Here is a 20,696-nt window from a genome sequence, read left to right on the forward strand (position 1 = left end):
GATAGAAAGATGTATGAATTCATAAATGGGTGGGTGGATAAAAAGATGGATCCAGAACTCTGCAACACGAATTATGCCATGAAAATGGCGTTTTTAAGCATTTTGATCTATTTTCTGTTTTTGAATGAAATTGGACCAGCTTGTCTGACTCTATGATGTTAAATTGGAATTAAACGAGTGAAAAATTATACGTCTAGTGAGCTGGTAAAATAATTTGATTTTTTATAACTTTCGTCGATCGTAAATGACGTTTTTTGTGAATTTTGACCTGTTTTTTTAATTTTCCCGAAAACTCAGACCCGTTGGGCCAAATCTGAAGGCAGATTCGGATTCAGCGGAAAAAATACATGGAAATACAAGGGTCTAAATACCAGATCCAATATTTTTTTTGTAGGGCTGAATATCGTCCTTTTTTAAACTTATATTCTTATGCAAAATAAATAAATAAGTAGGTAATGTCAATGGGATTCAATTCAGGACATTTACTTGAAAGCTGTAAATTTGGTTAATTCATACAAAGTGTCCAACAAAATTACTGCCTAATCTTTATAGGAAAATTTTTCAGGTAAAAATAAGCAAGAGTTTATTCGAGATGTGGCTTTAAAAATTCTTGTAAAAATAACTTGAAGGCCCATTTTTTAAATTTCAAGAATGCATAATAACGACTTCATAAAATTTTGTAGGGTAATACTTACATTTAGTACTTAAAAAATTATGCAGTAATTATGCATTTTAGTTGCTAGTGGGGTCAAACCTTTTCTTGAAGCATAACTTCTATGTTTTTTTAAATATTTATATATACTTTGCTGAAGCGATAAATTTCCTTAATTGAAGAAATTGCTCGTCAAATTTAGCTTCATTAATTTTAGAGTAAAATGCATAGTAATTATTTGTTAGTTTTGCAAGAATCAAAGTTTTTCAACAGAATTTCATGATAGGGTTAACGCATACACAGGCTAAATCTAAACGAGCTTGATATAAAATAATAACAAATAAACATAGTTACGTGAAACACAGAGAAATATGTAACATATTGCAACATTATTATAAGACAAAAGAAAACGTTTAGTCATGTTTAATGAAAATTCAAATAAAATTAGAAATAATTTTCAAATAAGACAAAATGTGGTTTTGTTGATAATAATTTATACCACAAATGTCTAAAAAAAGAAAATAATAAGAAAAAACATGTTATGCTTACGATCTGATAGCGGACACTTCGAAAACCAATACTAACTTTCAAAACGTTCTGATGTTGTCGAACTCAAAGAAAATATCAAAATTTCATATGAACAAGTTTTTGGTTTATGATCAAATGTACATAAATATTTCAGAGACACGGGCTCCACAAGAGTGGCAATTAAAATGCAGATTTACTAATATGGTTTTATAAGTATTAAATGTAGTTATTATTCTTATAAAATTTAGTAAAGTTATCAAATATTAAAATCAAAATTTCTCTCTGTTATGTATTGACTAATATAACAGACTCTGGTTTGTATTAAGACTTTTATTTGACTATTAATTTTAATGATAACATGAAATACACTTAGACGGTGTGACTGTGGCGTGACTGACATGTGACTGACTCGACTCAATGTTCACACACCGAACCATTGCTGCCAACCCTTTTTCACTGAACCACAGCCCACTGAGCTAACATAACACTCTCTATTAGTTTGAAGGTATATCGATATATCGAAAATAGTTTCTATGAACTTTTTTTATATTTAAATATTCCATTAAATTTTCTATATTTCCTCACAAGACACCCTGTATAATGCATTTTGGTGTCCTAAATTCGGTTACTTCGTATTTCATAAGTTCAGAAACACCCAATACATAAAACAGTTACGTACATATATATTATAGCAGTGTTTCACTAAAAATTCACTTTAGCTATTTCTGTAAACAGTTCTACAACACATCTGATAGTTAATTTTTCTTGTCTTATTCTTTATTCACGACATTAGAAGAAGAACACTCTGAGCCAACGTAAATTCAGTCACATCTTGTGAGTTCCGATTTTGTATGTGCAAGATAGAGTTTTGGAAGTACATTATTTGCTTTTAACTAATTAGTTGATAAGTCTTTACAAAACTGAACTTTTATTATTTATTGAGCTTTTGAATTTGTTTATTTAATTTTTTTTTAAAGTTACAATATTTGTTTAGACAAACATTCCTAAAAGTAGTTACTTTTAATTACTAAACAAATATTTTAACTTTGTATCTATTTTAGACTACTTTGCATAATAATATTTTTTTATATGCTGGTGGATGCAGCATACTTAGAAGAGTAGAAAGAAATGCTATGACAACTAACAAAAAACATAAAATTTTCCATAACTTTTATTTTTAGCATGGAGACCTGCTTCTAGAGTTATAACATATTTAATCTTTTATTAACCATATTCAGATCTGTTCGAAAATATTATATTTACTTATAGGTATATTTAATTAAGTACAACCTAAGAAGTAGGTAGTGTTTAGCTATGCGTTTAGTTTATATTAATTGCATTTATTAATAAAACACTTAAATCACATAACGTGTAGTATGTACATTTTTTAAATGAACAACGCCAGTACGTTGATATCTTAAAAAGCTTATAGTTGGCTTTACACTATAATGCATGTAGGTACCCACACTACCTAATAGTAAGTTTACGAATATCTAAATTTCTGCTATAAATCTCTACAAAATCCTAAAATATTGTATTTGAAAAACATTTAGATAAAAAGAAAAAATGTACATGTTAAACAAAAACGTATATGGTGGATGAAGATAATAATAATTTATATATTATTACTTAATTTTATATTAGTAAATTCATTAAGCATTGTGCGAGTAAATTTTTCGCTCACAAATTGTGGTGAAACTGGTAGCACAATTGTGTGCAATTCTAATACAAGTTGTTTCAAGTTTACTTGAAATAGCCAAATTGTGTCAGATTGTTTTGTGTCTATTGCTAAAATTTATATCGTTTCTTATGCAAGATACTTTTACAATACTTGCACCAGACTTAACCAAAAATGTTTGAGTCCAAAGGGGTGAATTAGTATAAGTCAAGTACAATATGTCTGACTTAATTATAATGTAAGTCTGCAACATAGTCACTTGCTTTAATTTACCCCTTTGTGCTCAAGTGCCCTGAATCAAATCCATTGAAAGCTTTGATCAAGACAATTGCACAATGAATCTTGCAGTACACCTGATACTGATTTCAGAAGTAGGTAGTCTTGTATGTGTCTTGTGCAAGATTTTTGCTACCAGGGGACTTAATGATGTAGGTACAATGGGTCCACAAAGGATGAAGTTATTTTTTTTTGTTAACAACCAATATACAGGACGAAAAGTTTGGAATAATTTAACTATTTTCGAAACGACGATGTGGTGTATGGCATTTCCTCGGACATGCTTATCCATAATATCCACAATCCATAAATGTGACCCAATCACACTTTAAAATTAAACTATTTCAATATTAATTTCTTGTTATAAGAGATGTGAATAAGATATGTGAGAAATGGTGAATTTATTGAATCATTTAGTAGACAAGATTTATAAAATTCATGAAGTACCTACATGTTAAAAAAATACGTCCACTGTGTTAGACAGTCTAATCTTTTTTATATAAACACTAAATATATGAATTTATAAAATTTACGAAGTAGATGTACCACCTTCAAAATAAGAGAAAAATGTAATTTGAGAAATAGACCGAACTTCAGAATGCAGAGAATGTGGTTGTGCCATTTTCGTTTTTCTAAATATAATTAGTGACATTTAATTTTTTAAGGAACTTTTGATGATTATCGCGGAAAAACCTTCTAGTGTAAATGAAAAGTGGATATTAAACATTTTGATCATAGAATAAAGGGTGAATGTACATACCTATATAGGAATTGCTGCTGTAAATTTTAAGTGGAAAGATAATCATATGCCAAAAATTTTAACATTGCCTAAAAAATAATCAAGCTTTTTGAATAATAAAGCAGGACACATAAAAATAAAATTTTAGGGATTTCACATTCACTACAACGCCAAAACAAAATAAATTCTTGATTTATTCACGATGCTTATTATTAAAAGTGACTGATATAAATACGTCACAGCTAACATTTTGTATCAAGAATGTCATCATTATATAGTATAATTTTTGTACGACAATATTGATACTAGAGAATAAAAACACAGTGAATTAAGTATAAAAAGTGATAATAAGTATAATATGTGATAAATAATATTTAAAAAAATGGTATCTACACAACCATTACCTACCTACCTATCTAATTTATAGAATCATTGTATAATTTCAGCTGCTAAATTATTCTCACATAAAAAATAACCATATACCAAAAGATTAATTTCAATTAAGGTAATACACTTGATTTATATTGTCAAGCTAGAAAATAAATTATCTGGAACGTCCATTATTTTCTCACCAATTGAATATGTTATTTTGAAAATCAGATTAACGGTTGAGGTTCCTGAATTATACTGACAAATGTATAATAATAAAATTGTTAATCCTTTAATCTCAACTAACTCGTAAAGACATGTGGATTCATCAGTTGCAGAATTTAGGTACCCCTGCAAAATTCAATTCGAACCCTTCCACAAAGTTTAGATGAATTGACTGAATATTTTTTTCTTTTCATTGGCATAGAAATTTTACATTATGCCATATGTAGGAAGTATGAGGGGGAAAAATGCGAAATTTATACGCTAATGATATTCTCAGACTTCCTTTTACTTATAATAATAATTTAATATAATTAAAATCACACTTCTAAAAAAAAATCATTACTGTAAAAATTTTGCATTTTTTCAGGATTTGCAACCTTGTTACACATAGTAGCAAAATGCAAAATTTACATGCAAATGATTTCTTTGGCATTTTCATTCATACATACCTAATATTTAAAATCACATATCTATTAAGAAAAAATCCATAATCCATTGTGGGATGGTAATTCTAGTTATTCTAAATTAGTTGAAGTTCTTCATACCAGTAAGAAATCTTTTTTTCTTAGAAATGCTACTTGGAATTAATAGTCGTTATAGAATTTCCGGAATATCCAATGGCGTCAAATTTCTGGGGTTCTTAGAGGTGGTAACTCGCTGTATCTTCACCATTGACTGACATATTTACTTGTATATAGAGATCCAGCCTAATTAGAGAATGATTAGTCAAGTCATGATTAAAGTTTCATCACTCCTTGCATCTTTTACCTTAAGCACTAGGAAATAAATAAGTAGAATAATAATAATAATAGGTGTGAAGTTAAGCAAAAATCTTGAAAGCGAACAGATATCGAAATTAAGAAAGACTCCCTATCTGTTGTACTTTTTCAGAATTACTATTATATAGAAAAAATATTCCTTAATTTACCAAAGATGTATAATTTGTGCCACACCTAACGAATTACGACAAATTTAAACAGAAATTATTATTTATTATGCCAAGAAAAATCGTAAAACTGACAATTTTTTAGTTGATACTACAAAAACTTTCTACTAAGAAATATGAAAATAAAATTTAATCTTGAACGATCTGTATCTCTTAAAACGTGAATATTTGTAACAAGAGATATTTAATCCAATCGCCATATTTTAGTTTATAAAATTTCTAGATTTTCCATCTTTAATGAATCACTTTGTATAAAAAATATAATTTGCGACACACAATAATACAATTTTTGATACCCAATACAGTTCAAGTCGATTGAATAGAGGAGCTCCCTTTTGCCATATCGTAGTTATGCCACTGAGACCCATACTCTTGTATATAAACTTAATTTCAAGACAGGTATAAAACTTTTGTTTTCCTTAGGTTCATTGGTACAAACTTATTTTTTTAATGGCTTCGTAGAACATTGCGGTCTTTCAATTATTTAATATTCTCCATTTTTTTTTTTCAAGTTAATTCAAGAACTAACTGCCCACAAAATTCTGGTCAACTTTAATGTAATGCTAATTTAATAGATTTTCTTCCACTAAAAACAAAAAGTTATGATGCAAGAGGATAGAAAATAGCCATTCTATATATTCTTGATCTTGGCCAGAGTAATAACATATTTATTTAATAAACTATTCTATTTCTCTAATATAAAATTAAGCATCTTGCTTCCTCCACCACTAAAATTTACAGAATAAAGTTTTATCAACTAACACAAAACTTGCTTTAAATTTCCAATACTCTATGATATAGAACACTTAGAGTAGATATAGCGCATAGCACCAACATGCTTTTATGTTTTCTTTTTATATTTTTTAAACTGCGTTCAAATGTCAGAATGCAGAATTTAAATAAAAAGAAATGATTAAATAAAACGAGTATTTATTGACCACATGTTTCCTATAGGGGTTTCTCAACAACAACCACAACAAGAAGACCATTGTGAATCCTTTAGTAGAGGGCAGCATCGCCAGGCTATAAAACGGAATTACAGATATCATACGGCGGGGGTTGTGGATGATATAAAGGTGAGAGAAACATTAAATACTTTATAGCTAGTAAATTTCCCAATACCCATTAAATATACAGGGTGTCCTACCAGAAATCGCCACTATCGATATCTCAGAAGGTACTGGTCAGATAAATCTGAAAATTTGTCAACCTAGCAAAGGCAGTAGAGCCAACACAGCTAAAATATTTAGAATTTATGGCACTAGTCGACATTAACTTTCTTATTATTTTAAAAGGGGCAAGGATCTGTGGAGATGCTAGTAACTCTTTTCAGGAGCATGCTATCAAGTGGATTTTTGGTACCTGTAAAGGGCATAAGTAACACTAAATTATCCATTTTGCTGTTACATTTTTGATAACTTCAAACAGCTATAACTTTCTTAACTTAAATGGAATAGCCTGTATTTTTTTACTCTGTCATATGCAGATTGAAATTTCCTTTCAAGCCATATAGCCAATGTAAGGGTTGCCGTTACTACTAGGTATTTGCAAATTTCTATTTTTTGGACAGTTTCTCTTGTACCAGACCTGTTGTCGAAAAGGCCGTGACCTGAAACATACCAAAAATTTAAATAAAAATGCTTGGGGATCGTTTCCCATTTAAAATAAGAAAGATAATGTTATGTTACTTCCGGTTATGCCGTTTAGTGTCATAAAGTTCTAAATATTTTAGCTGTGTTGGCCCTACCGCCTTTGCTGTGTTACCAAATTTTCAGATTTATTGCATCAGTACTTTCCGAGATATCGATAGTGGCGATTCCTGATGGAACACTCTATATATAATGGGTGGTCCGTTGGTGTGGCAAAGTATGTTGCGGTGGTTTGTTTTTCCTTTAATGAATTAAACCTGCAGAGATGAGACAGAGGAGATGCAAGTGAAAGTAATATTTGATTTTGATTATAATCTTAATATTGAGCAAAAAAGAACACAAGAAATAAACATGTTTTTGAGGTAGCACACCTGTTTCTTGCTAATATTACTAGTAACGGATACTTAATTATTAACGGATAATTAATTATTTTATCATATCATAAACTATTAACTATAAACTTTGAAAAAACAAAGTTTATCCCATTCAGTTTTTACAAGAATGGATTGCCGAATTATACTGAACTTAATATTGTAAATAATGGGACAATGTTATATATTAATAGTTGTGAAAATTTAAAATATCTCGGTGTGCTTATTGATCAACATTTAAGATGGGACTTCCACATAAATCAAACCATAAAAACAGTTCGAACTTTAATATATAAATTTAAATATGTAAAAAAATACTTGACTTACCTTATATGAAATCGATTTACTACTCCTTAATTGAGTTTAGAATGTTTTAAGGAATTTTGAGTTGGGGTGGAGTAGTTAAGACATATATGAAAAAAATTGAAATTTTACAAAAAATATTTTTGAAATAATGCTAGGAAGAAACTGTAAGTATCCTAGTGATGAATTGTATAGGGAAGCAAAGGTATTTGATCCAAGACAAACTTACTTTCTTAAAGGTTGTCGTACATCAACATAAAAATAAAAACACATTAAGACCTATAAAACATCCTTATTCTACAAGGAGCAGGCTGGTAACCGTTATTCCACGAGCTCTAACAACAATTGGACGTTCTTATGACTTTCTTGCTCCTAGATTGTATAATTTATTACCATGTGATATTCGTGATTCTAAAAACAAAAATATATTTAAAAATAAAGTAAAGAAATGTATATTAAATTGTGGTAGAAGTATAATTGATAACTATATAGACATTAAAAATAATTAAACCTACCGATTGAATTTGAATTGAAGAAATAATAACTCAAAAAATTTGTTATAAACATACACTTACCTTTGTCCTATACTATGTCCTACTCTGTTAATTAGTTTTTTGTAGAAACTTTGTTATTTTGCTATTTTTTTTTGTTTTAAATTGTACTCGCATCTGTTTCAAGCACTTTTACTTTGCTTTATATTTTGCCCTAATATGTAATAAAATACGAGAAGCTGCGCACAGGATTGCCTTTGCAGCTCCTTTGTTTATTTATTATATCTTATATATAAAATTCTCGTGTCACAATGTTCGTTCCCGTACTCCTCCGAAACGGCTTGACCGATTCTCATGAAATTTTGTGAGCATATTGAGTAGGTCTGAGAATCGGCCAACATCTATTTTTCATACCCCTAAATGTTAAGGGTGGTCCACCCCAAAATTTTTTTTTTATTTTTTGGACAAAATTTTCTGTCTTTATTTTTTAAACAACGTTTGCCGGGTCAGCTAGTTATTATATATTAATGTATCGTTTGTTTAATACAAAATTGTTTGTTTGTTTGTAATAAATTTATTAAAAAAAAATACACGGATAACCGCGTTGGGCCATTCTGCTTGTACGTTGACGATTTGGCTCAGTGGTTACTTTCAACTCGTGATTTGGAAATCTCCAGCTCACCATACTACTTGTAGCACTCTCCCTTGGGATTTTCCCTATTAAACAGTTATATCTTCTTACTATTCAGAGATGAGTCAAATAGGACTGTCTCTTGCAACGTCTGTCCACCAACTCAAAAAACTGATACTTCAAAATCCAGAGCACACCAGTCTCTTTTTTAATTATTATGCAACTGAATTGAATTTATTACAATAAGGCCCTGTATTTTGAGTCTCGCTTAAGCCTTGGTTATAATTAATCACATGATTGGACTGTACATATACTGATTTATTTTATAATAGTATATTCACAGTCGAATCGCCTGATTAGTTAATCAAGTCTTAACCGAGACTCGAAGCTAATATTTCTTATATTTTGATGAAAACATGGTCTGTTAAAAGTTATAATAATCTTCAAATATTAACAATTAGAACCAAAATATGTGGTAGTCTGAAAGACAAAGTATAAAACTGAGACATCTTATAGTGTTTTCGAGATCATACTAACTTTACAAAATTCAAACTATATTTTTTTGATCTCCCACATAGCATATAATGTTCTATGGATATCCGTTTTTTTGTCCAATTTTTAGTTTTGAGGTCCACCTATCTGTTCTGGATATTCATCGAATATCAGTGTTGCACCGACTGTTAGGAAAATGTATAACCTGCCTGAACAAATTGTACTAGATGATAGTGAAATGTACTAAACAGGTGTCATCAGGATACTATACAGGGTGATTCAAAATTCAGTACAAAGAATTTAGGGGTGTATTTTTGAGGTCAAAATAAGACTTATTTCCTATAAACGTGCGTCCACAAATGCTTAGTTTTCGCTATATAGGATGCTAAAGTTTAATTTTTTTTTTTTGATTTTTTAGGAATAATTTCCAAATAAATTTGAATGTTGGCATAAAACTTGGGATACGAGGGTTTTTTAGGATGCTAAATTTAAATTTCTCATTGCTTTTGACAATGCTTGTAGAGGGCACCACCTATAAGGATACACTTGAATTAAATTGGCCCTAACTTTTTTGCTACCCTGTACATTGACGTTTCGTATTAGTGCATTTATTCCTCTATCAACTTTAAGCAAAAAAAGGTGTACTTGGTCAAAATCTCTCAGGCCAACCGTTTCCGAGATATGAAGAGTTAAATGCACACCATATTTTCAAATTTTATTAACTATTACCGTGAAAAATTTTAAAATTTATTTTCACCATCTAATCAGTAATGCAATGATCTTGAATGTTACTTCATTAAATTGTTTTGATACGACTAACTGTTTTCGAGAAAATTACTACTGATTAAACGGTAGTCACTGGTTAGTTTTCCCAAACTTAAAAAGATACTCAAATGACAATGTTTTTCAGTAGGCGAGATAAAGGCAAAATCGCAAACTGTGCTCAAGACGATACCTAAAGAGGCGTTCCATCAGTTTCTCAAACTGGAAACTATGTTGGCATGTGTATAATACCGCAGGGGAATTACTTTGAAGGGGATGGGATAAAAATTGAAGATTAAGCAAATACTTTCTGAGAAAACTAAGTCCCCGTTACTTTTTGATCAAACCTCGTACTAAAAAGGGACATTCGCTAGTTACTTATATACAAATGCTAATAGTCAGTGAGCTGATGGTCACTGGTTTTTTTACTCTTCTAATGGTACGTTCACATGCCGACAAGCTACACATAAGTCCGTACCGAAAAAATTAGGCACTTTAACCATCAGTGCCTTTTCACACTTGGCAGAACCAAGTAGCCAGCAACACCAACACATTATTAAAAAACAATTATTTTTGTATGCGTAATTTAGTTCCACAGGCAATACCTAATCGGTAATGACTGCCGTTTCCGATTCCTGCAAGTTTGAAAGGGCATTCAATGGCTACGCAAAAAATGAATGCTAATGGTCGACGTACTAATGTTAAGCTCACCGAAAAAACTTCTGTAATATGTGTGAATTGTGTGTTAAAAATGATGTTTCTTCACCACGTTGTTTTATTTTTCAGAAAAATGACAGTAGGGATGCGAGCATCCACAAACGCTTATCTTGGAATTGTACTAGTCAAGAGCAAAGGCCCCCAAACGAGGACCAGACCTAGCATACAATAATAAATCCTGTTGTGTCTTGTATAGTGATCTTCTATCTGATAGTTTGTATACTAGTTGAAATATGGAATATTCTAGAAAGATTATTTACCTAGAGGTAAGAAATACAAGGGCTTGGGTTTATGAGGATTGTATTTATTAATCGTGGACCAAACCACAATATCAATATTTTTGTCAAATTAGTTGGCAGCTTATAGCATTCCATGTACATTCCAAAATAAACCTAAGCAAATTATATTGTACCTAATCAAATTCTATCAGGCCTAATATTTCAAAGATTTTTATAAAAATTTAGAATTATTAGTAATTCTAGTTTGCTTCTATATTAAATAACATTGTACAGTAAGTCTAGGAAAAACCATTTGGTCATAATTTTTGTAGTTTTTCTTAGAATTACTTACATGTTTATTATGCGTGAATGAGTGGATTATCAAATAATTAATCTATAAAAAATTTGTTAATTTTAAAAAAAAACAGTACAATGAATTTTATATTTTGGTAAACAATATATTTATTTTCTTTGCGTAAGAATTACATATTTATTTAAATTAGTTACATAAATAAAATCACAAATGTACATTTATATTATATTTATTATTGGTAAGAATATTAAATAAATCTTTATGATTGCGAAATCTTTGTTATCTTTCCTTTATTTTCCTTTGCAATTTATGATTATAATCCTTAACAATGTCAATGTCTTTCCTTGGTACCAGGTACTCATATAAATGTAATATCAAAAAAGTTAATGAAACCACCAAGAGAAAAGGCCATACTCCACTAGCAAGATAACTAAAAAAAATAAAATCAGGTATTTTTTTATTATCGCACATAAAGTGTGATTTATTAAATACCTAATATCAAATGTTTTATACAACCAAATATGAGCAAGTATGGTAAGTACAGGGTCCGGCAGAAAGGTCGGACATTTTTGATATGGCTAGTACCGTCAACTGGGGTGTTGTTGGACAGCAGGGCTGAAGGTGGACAAACGGTAGTGTTAAAAAAATCCCTACCCGGTAGGTGGGGGGTTAACGTTTAACTGATTTGGCGGCAGAAATCGTGAAACAACATGTTCTGTTTCTGTTGGAACGCGGTGTGGGTATGAAGGACGGAAGTAAGTAAGTCTGTGATTTACAAAAGTATTGTATGAAATTTTGACATTTTCATAAACTTGTTCTTATAACTACTGTATCTACGATGTGGCTGGCGGAATATCAACCTTTTTGTCTGAGGAGTTGCACTATTGTATGAGTATTAGTCATGGAAATTTTCAATTATATTTTTGTAAAAATAGTGGAGTGGAAGATTTTTTTTACAATGTTGTGTTATTCCACGGTGAACTTGGACACCCAAAAAATGCCCCAAAAATATCGAAAACCGCTTGGAATAAAGCCAAATTGTAATTACCCCACCAGAACTTTGGAAATGGCAGTAAAAGAAGTGAAAAATAAGATATTTTAAGTGTCAGGGTTGCAGGTGAAAAGTGGAATGTTCCAAAATCAACACTTCACAACTACCTTAAAGGAATTATAATAGTTTTAAATAAATTTTTAAATAATGTTAAATATTTTTTGTTATATTTTTATAAGAAATTTAAATTTTATTAATGATAGTTTAATAGGTTTATTACACATTTTTCAAACTCTATAAATTTATTTTAGAGTAAAACTGAAAGATTTCCTTTTTAAAAAACAATTTTTAGGTCTAACTCGGGCAATAGACCGTTCCGGAGCTGGATTTCCATTAATTTAAAGCTATGTCCAACTTCACCCCTTTCTGCCGGGTGAAGTTGGACAACCGTTATCAAAAAATATATAAAAAACTAAAATCAAAATACAAACTTTAATTATACCACGCAATAGAATACACCTCGGCCTACCTACATGATTTTCCTCAGAATTTTTGACATATCGGACCCAGAAATAGAGTAAAATAATCGAAAAATTCGTCCAACATCACCCCCGTTGACGGTACTTCCCCACTATTGGGATGACAGCTGTGCGGCAGGCACCGTTAGCTTTGCTAGGTCTTAGCATATTTTTACCAGTTGAAGCCATGGAACTGTGGACGGTAGAACACCGCGTTTTTGTCTATGACAGTTTCATCGCGAAACACCATTCTTCGTTTAGTTTAAGCACTGCATACACGAGGTGTTTTGACGAATAGAAGACCTCTAGGAGTTCCATGAACGGTTCGAACCTCTGAAAATGTCGAACCTGTTCGACAAGCCTTTCTGCGCAGTTCATGCATGCTGCTGAACTTGGCATCAGTGATCGTTCGGTAATGTGTATTTTGCATCTGGATTTTCACCCCTACAAATTGGTCATTGTGCAACAGTTGCAGCCTGAGGATTACGCACAACGACTCACCTTCATGCGTGAGATGGAAGCACTTTTAGAGCAAAATAAGAACCTCATTTTGTTAATGAGTGATGAAGCTCATTTTCATCTCAATGGCATGGTGAATCAACAGAACTTGCGTTACTGGGCTGATGAAAATCCGAGAACATTACATGAAAAACCATTACATAGTGCGAAAGTGACAGCTTGGTGCGCTATAGGCAAAACTTGCATCATTGGCCCTTATTTTTTTTGAAGATGATAATGGGAATGCTATTACCGTCAATTCGGAGCACTATGTCGAGATGACCAACAACTTCTTTTTGAGTTACGACGAAAACGAATACCGATCCAACGTGTGTGGTTTCAACACCATGGGGCAAGAGCCCATACAGCTAATGCCTCAATAATCATCATTCACCCTCTCTTCTCTGGTCGCATCATTTCCAGGTTTGGCAACATTTACTGGCCTCCTCGGTCCCCTAATTTATTCATGTGCAATTATTTCTTGTGGAGTCACCTCAAGGCAAATGTTTACGAGCACAAGCCCCGAACACTAGAAGCATTGAAGGAAGCAATTTGCGTAAAAGCCGCCCAAATCGACCGATGAACATTGGAAAGAGTGGATGCCAACATCAAAGAACGCCTCCAGAAGTGTATCGCTGATTGTGGCTACCACATGACAGATGTGATTTCCCACACTTGATTTTCTCAATTGCTATGAAAAGACACACCAGAATCTGCCAATATTTTTTTTTTTTTTTGTGGAAAAACTAACAACTCTATGATTTTTTGAAAACCATCCAACCTTTCTGCTGAACCCTGTATAACGTATTTTAAATCATTTTTCTTTATCGAATACACACATCATCGTTTCAGAGCTTATGAAGGAGGCTCTGAAATGGATAGATAATTGTTCTAAGGGGCAAGCACTATCAGTAAACCTGGACAAGATATCTTACCAGGAGAAGAAATTTGACTGGACTCTCTGAACCTATATTAGGGGAGAGGTGTATTCAGCTTTCCAGAGAGGTTAAATATCTACGATTGATATTGAATGATAAGCTTACCTTGAATACAAACTTGGAAAAAGTGGTAAGGGGAAGCAGACATTGTATGTATGTCATCACCTTATCAGTAGAACTCAGTGACTGAAGCCAAGGATATCATACTGGATATTTTATGGTGCTGTGGTATGGTGGAAAAAAAACAACAGACTACAGCAAAGGAAAAACAACAAATTCCAGAGAGTGGCCTGTTTGGGGATGATGGGGGCGATGTCATCAACTCCGACAGCTGCACTCGAAGTGTAGTTAGCTGGCTGAACTGGCTACCACTAATAAAGTTAGATTGTGTTGGGTGCCAGGACACAAAGGCATTGATGGAAATGAGAAAGCGGATGAACTTGCTAGAAAGGAATCCGAAACAGAGTTCATTGGGCCCGAACCATTCTGTGGTACACATCCCAGTGTAATCACAAGGGCTCTGGGCAAATGGATTGAGTCAGAATATAGCAAATACTGGGCTTCAAGGCTAGGGCAAAGCCATGCGAAGGAACTTATGGAGTATCCTTATTTGCAGAAAAGAACGAATGAGTTGCCGAGATTGAATAAAATTCGGTTCAGGAAAGTGACGGGACTTATAATGGAACACTATAACTTTATAGACCAGGAGATACTCGTAGAAGTTCAACGACGTCTTTCTCGTTTATGCCTTTTAGGGTTACTGAAAGATACATTAGAGATAAGTATGATTATGGAAAAACCGATGTGCCCACCGGGACACCTAGTGAAAATTTAATTTTCTTTTTCCGCAGCTTTTCCAAAGCCCTATTTTCTTTAGTCCTTAGTAGGACTTATGCCAATGTTTTTTATGAGCTTTTCGAATATAATAATGCCATATTTCTAATTGGCATTAATGAAAAATTGGTAGACAAATAAAGATGTTTTTCACATTTTCTTACAAAGTATTCCATTTTTAGGTCCCTTGCGACACTTATGCCAAAAAAATTTTGTGATCAAATTGATACTTCTCTTCAACTTATGAACATGGCATAAGTGAGAAATTCAATTTTCACAAAGGTGTCTCGCAGTCCATCTTTTAAATTTAGTTTATTGTACTTGTCTCTTGGTTACCTTTCAGTACTCTCAGAGGCATAAATGAGAAAGACGTTGTCGAATTTCAGTCTAATATCTCCCGGTCTATTAGGAAACATCTATAGAAGCTAAAGCTTGTAGACAGTCCGATCTGCAGAGGATGTGACTCGGCAGATAAAACTTCTCCAGGATTCGCCCAGTACAATGACACTCCTGGGAAAACCCTTTATGGAACCCAAGAAGCTGAGAGAAGTGTCGGCAAGAAAGCTTTTGGGCTTAGTAAAAAGGACAAAACTATTAGCTGAATAGGTTCGAACAGTGGGATGCACAATAGGTCTGATAAGGCCACGGCGCTATGGGACAGGAATAGAACCTAACCACAAGTTAAGAAGACGAGCATAGTATAAGATTCAACCACATTGGATAATGTATAATAATAATAATAAGTTTATAAGTTTATTCCTTCTAAAAAATATTACAACTTTTTGGAGGAAGAGGTTCTGCACTATGTATATGTAACAAAAAAGAAAAGAGAAAAGAAAAAAAAACAGAACGGCTTACATACATAAAAAAACAAATCGCCAGGAACAATATTTAAGCATAAATACATTATGCCAACTGCAAACATATTAAATTAAGAACAGTTTTATTTAATTAAGAACTCATTTAGAACAAAAGAATGAAGTCTCAAAAAATCTCTCATAAAACCTGCCAACATGCACATTGAATAATGTATATACTTGTCATTGATTTTACCTTGTATTTAAGGGGGTGTCAAATGAAAACCAGACACACTTTATATAAAAAATTTGAGTTTTCTGAGTGGAGCAATCAATTTTACAATCGACAGATATGTGTTTTCATTAAATAGATATAAAAAGTTGAGAAAAAAATCAACTTATTTATGAATGGAAAAAATAAATATACTTTACTCTACATATCAGAAAAGGGACATTTTAAGAATACTTGTTTATATGAATATGAAATTTTATTCTTAAAATAATTTGGAATGATCAGGAAACACCATAAGGTAGGTAAATGTTATTAATTTTAGTTTACAAAGTATTTGTTTTTCTTACCCATTTAATTGCTGCCCTAAATTTTTTGTAGACTCTTGAGAAACTCTATGATAAACAACTTCAGTTCTTGAAGATACATTTTCCCAATTATAATATTTCCTAATACGCATATTGCATTCGTAGGGGCATACTACTTTACCTTCTTTTAAATCGCTTATTGCTTTATCCAAACCTTGAAATAAATTGTAAATACTATTACATACAAAAAACATTAAATTAAATGGGAACATATTAAGAAAATAGGTATATTCATACGAGGCTAACATTTTTTTTTATATAGTCAATATTTAACTTTCCAATAATCAAAAACAATGGATATTATATAGTAATATCAGATATTGCAACTATATGTTAATTGTATTACCTTTCATAAGGGCTGGAACATTAGGTTCTGTTAAATAGATTAAATCTTCTGGCAAAACTTCTGGAATACCACCTACTTTAGTAGAAACAACCAATAATCTAAAATAAAAAATAATATTCATAAACATCAGTGAATATTTATAATTTCTGAGCTGAAAAAGTATTTGTAAGAAACTTGGAACATGAATTTCACGCAAAAGGTAGCAAAGAAGTATTTCAAAATTAGAATATTTTTTTAAGTAGGTAATAAATGGATAATTGACTATAATTATGTACATATTTTTCATAAAAGTAAGTATTTACCCACAAGCAGCAGCTTCTACAATAGCCATACAATATGCTTCTGTCAGAGAAGTGTTAAGAAATATATCACCTTTTATCAACACATCCCTTACTTTAGAATGTTCTAAACTGCCTAACAGTGTGACCCTGTCTTGAAGGCCTTTCCTTTCTCGAATCTCTTCAAGTAACCTATATAGTGCATAAAATATCAATAACAAGAAACATGTATAGTACCTACTTAACATGCGTCAAGGACAAAATTTGTTACTTGAGTGTAGTTAGCCCCCAAAGTTAGCCCCTAAGACGGAACAGCCGGACAAGACGAAATGACCTAAGGAATAGTTGAAAGAGGTGTACTATAACGCATTTCTACCTTCAAACCGACTTCTCCGTTTCGGGGGTGGAAATGGCGTGACTTACAAAGTTAGCACCCTATTTTTGCTATTACTCTCATCGTACCCGGACAAAACGAAATAACCGGACAAATCAATTTGATGGTAGAAATGCGTTATAGTACACCTTTTTCAACTATTCCTTAGGTTATTTCATTTTGTCCGGGTACAATGAGAGTAATAGCAAAAATAGGGTGCTAACTTTGTAAGTCACGCGATTTCCAACCCCGGACCGGACAAGTCAGTTTGAAGGTAGAGATGCGTTATAGTACACCTCTTTCAACTATTCCTTAGGTTATTTCCTCTTGTCCGGGTAAAATGAGAGTTATAGCAAAAATAGGGGGCTAACTTTGTAAGTCGCCCATTTCCACCCCCGGACCGGACAAATCAATTTGATGGTAGAAATGCGTTATAGTACACCTTTTTTCCTTAGGTTATTTCGTTTTGTCCAGGTACGATGAGAGTAATAGCAAAAATAGGGGGCTAACTTTGTAAGTCGCGCCATTTCCACCCCCCGGACCGGACAAGTCGGTTTGATGATAGACATGCGTTATAGTACACCTCTTTCAACTATTCCTTAGGTCATTTCGTCTTGTCCGGGTACGATGAGAGTTATAGCAAAAATAGGGTGCTAACTTTGTAAGTCACGCCATTTCCACCCCCGGACCGGACAAGTCGGTTTGATGGTAGACATGCGTTATAGTACACCTCTTTCAACTATTCCTTAGGTTATTTCGTCTTGTCCGGGTACGATGAGAGTTATAGCAAAAATAGTTGTCTAACTTTGTAAGTTGCACCCTCTCCACCCCCGGACCGGACAAGTCACTTTGATGGTAGAAATGTGTTATAGTACACCTCTTTCAACTATTCCTTAGGTTATTTCGTCTTGTCCGGGTACGATGAGAGTTATAGCAAAAATAGTTGTCTAACTTTGTAAGTTGCACCCTCTCCACCCCCGGACCGGACAAGTCACTTTGATGGTAGAAATGTGTTATAGTACACCTCTTTCAACTATTCCTTAGGTTATTTCGTTTTGTACGGGTACGATGAGAGTAATAGCAAAAATAGGGGGCTAATTTTGTAAGTCGCGCCATTTCCATCTCCGGACCGGACAAATCAATTTGATGGTAGAAATGCGTTATAATACACCTTTTTCAACTATTCCATAGGTTATTTCGTTTTGTCCGGGTACGATGAGAGTAATAGCAAAAATAAGGTGCTAACTTTGTAAGTCACGCCATTTCCACCCCCGGACCGGACAAGTCGGTTTGATGGTAGACATGCGTTATAGTACACCTCTTTCAACTATTCCTTAGGTTATTTCGTCTTATCCGGCTGTTCCATCTTGGGGGCTAACTACACTCAAGTAAATTTGTTGTAATAATTACCATCTTTTTGGACCATCTCCAGCTATTAAAAATAATACTTCTTTATACTTCAAACATAGATCTGCTATAATTTGAGCTGTTAAATCTACCCCTTTCCTATAAACTAATCTTGATACAACAACAACTGTAACTAAAAATAAGTATTACTTAAAATATTGTAAGTAATTTTGTTACATAAGTATTTACGATTGAACATTGCTGAGATACCAACGTAATTAACATCTACTCACTTTGTGATTTTGATCTTTGACTTGGATCAGGAGTGAAAGAATATGTATCTACAGCATTTGGAATAACAGACACTCGCTTACTGTCAACTTTTGCTCGTAATACTGTATTTTCCTTTCCAATATGAGAGACACATATACAGTGATTGCAATCGGCAAGTGATATTTGAATAAATTTATTAGTTATTACTGCACTAGCATCAGCAAAACCAAATAGACTATGATCTGTAAATATAGTCTAAAACATCTAAATTTAACCATACATGATACAAAACTTCATTATTTACCTTTAACCCCATTAAGTTTCCAATTAACATAGCTTCGTGTGCTAGAGCTGAAAATGCAGAATGACCATGGATAATTTCAATTCTTTCTCGAATTATAATGTATCGAATTAATGGTACATTGCAAACCATTGTTGGTAACACACACTGATTGTAAAACACTTTTATTGGTAAATAATATACCTTTAGGCCATTTGTCATATAACGTACTCCAACTCGATCTTCATAACTGTGAGTCATAATCACCACTTTGTGCCCTTTTTGAATTAAACACTGTGATAGATTGTAAATGTGTTCCTCTACACCACCCATATTTGGGAAGAAGAAATCAGAAACCATACTAAAAATAATTGTAATCGTTTCTATGGCATACATACCTAACACAAACAAAAGTACAAACCAAATTTTATGGAACATGGCAACTGTAAGCACATATACTTAAAACAATACAAAATTCTGTATTACTCATTAATTTGTTCAACGCATGACACCAATAACAATTATTGTCACTATCATGCCACTTATATCGTTATAAAATAATACGTTTGTAATATATTCATCGTTCAAACTTTTTGATAAATGACAAATTGGGGTTAATTTTTGAGATTTTGTAGGTTATATGTTGTGACTTCTGTATGAAATGTAAACAGAATTCCATGGCATGGTCCATAAACCTAGAAAAAACAGATACAGAGGCTTAAAGCTTGTGACACAATGCAAAGTACATAAACGAATACCAAAAACGAATCCGAATCCGATTCGCGCGCCGTTATTTTGGGTGTTAAACGTAGCCTCGATAATTTGGGACCGAGGGGGACTATCCCTCTTTGTCCTGCCTTACCTCTGTAGGCCTGGGCAGCCTTGATAATCGAGTTATTAGTACTTGAGTCCTTTTAATAATCGAGTGATCACTCGAGATACGATATATTGGTCATTTTGATCCCATCGGCGCACACTTTTGCATTAGTCATATATATTACTCACAGACTTCTAATAAAAAATAGAGGTCTGGGACATTACTTATAAGCGTAGCTAAAAAAAGGCTATTTTTAAAAAAATAATAATAATAAAGGTCAGGCAATCAGCGACTACTTGCACTACTTGCAGTATGCATGCGAGTGGTGGGAGTGAACATCTCGAATGTCTCAAGTGATCTCGAATACTGATGGGAGATTTCGAGTGAAAAATCGAGTGGTACTCGATTATTGAAACCACTCGAGATATCTCGAGATGTTTACTCCCACC

At 32.6% G+C, this 20,696-nt stretch overlaps 2 protein-coding genes across 3 annotated transcripts in view; one reads left to right on the top strand and one right to left on the bottom strand.

Annotated features, from left to right (window-relative positions):
* LOC108907722 overlaps window positions 1–11,479 on the top strand; it is a 483,302-nt gene extending 471,823 nt beyond the window's left edge. The window contains exons 20-21 of the mRNA XM_018711519.2: window positions 6,368–6,489; window positions 10,899–11,479. Coding sequence (XP_018567035.1) covers window positions 6,368–6,489; window positions 10,899–10,991 — 215 coding nt within the window. The 3' untranslated portion in view covers window positions 10,992–11,479. The remainder of the gene's footprint in view (window positions 1–6,367; window positions 6,490–10,898) is intronic.
* An 83-nt stretch (window positions 11,480–11,562) lies between these two features.
* On the bottom strand, window positions 11,563–20,055 carry LOC108907723 (N-acetylglucosaminyl-phosphatidylinositol biosynthetic protein). 2 transcript variants are annotated; one of them, XM_018711522.1, is made up of 8 exons: window positions 19,852–20,055; window positions 19,455–19,791; window positions 19,171–19,405; window positions 18,941–19,064; window positions 17,182–17,349; window positions 16,880–16,977; window positions 16,516–16,687; window positions 11,563–11,790 (listed from the first exon to the last, which is right to left on the bottom strand). In XM_018711522.1, exons 1-8 carry the CDS (start codon window positions 19,866–19,868, stop codon window positions 11,640–11,642), a joined length of 1,302 nt encoding a protein of 433 aa, XP_018567038.1. In that variant the 5' UTR covers window positions 19,869–20,055; the 3' UTR covers window positions 11,563–11,639. The 2 variants fall into 2 exon arrangements, with proteins under 2 accessions (XP_018567038.1, XP_018567037.1); XM_018711521.1 differs by having other exon boundaries at window positions 18,941–19,070.
* Between the last annotated feature and the right edge of the window lie 641 nt (window positions 20,056–20,696).

The sequence above is a fragment of the Anoplophora glabripennis genome, unplaced genomic scaffold (assembly GCF_000390285.2).
Source record: "Anoplophora glabripennis isolate ALB-LARVAE unplaced genomic scaffold, Agla_2.0 scaffold179, whole genome shotgun sequence".
Classification (NCBI taxonomy): Eukaryota; Metazoa; Arthropoda; class Insecta; order Coleoptera; family Cerambycidae; genus Anoplophora; species Anoplophora glabripennis.

Bases quoted from the DNA above. Each gene is read 5' to 3' on its own strand.
- LOC108907723 (XM_018711521.1), bottom strand. The intron at 16,688-16,879 runs GTAATACAATTA...ATTTATTTCAAG, and splicing joins TGTTCCAGCCCTTATGAAAG to GTTTGGATAAAGCAATAAGC. The intron at 11,791-16,515 runs GTAAGAAAAACA...TATTTTTTTTAG, and splicing joins TTAGGGCAGCAATTAAATGG to TTATCTTGCTAGTGGAGTAT.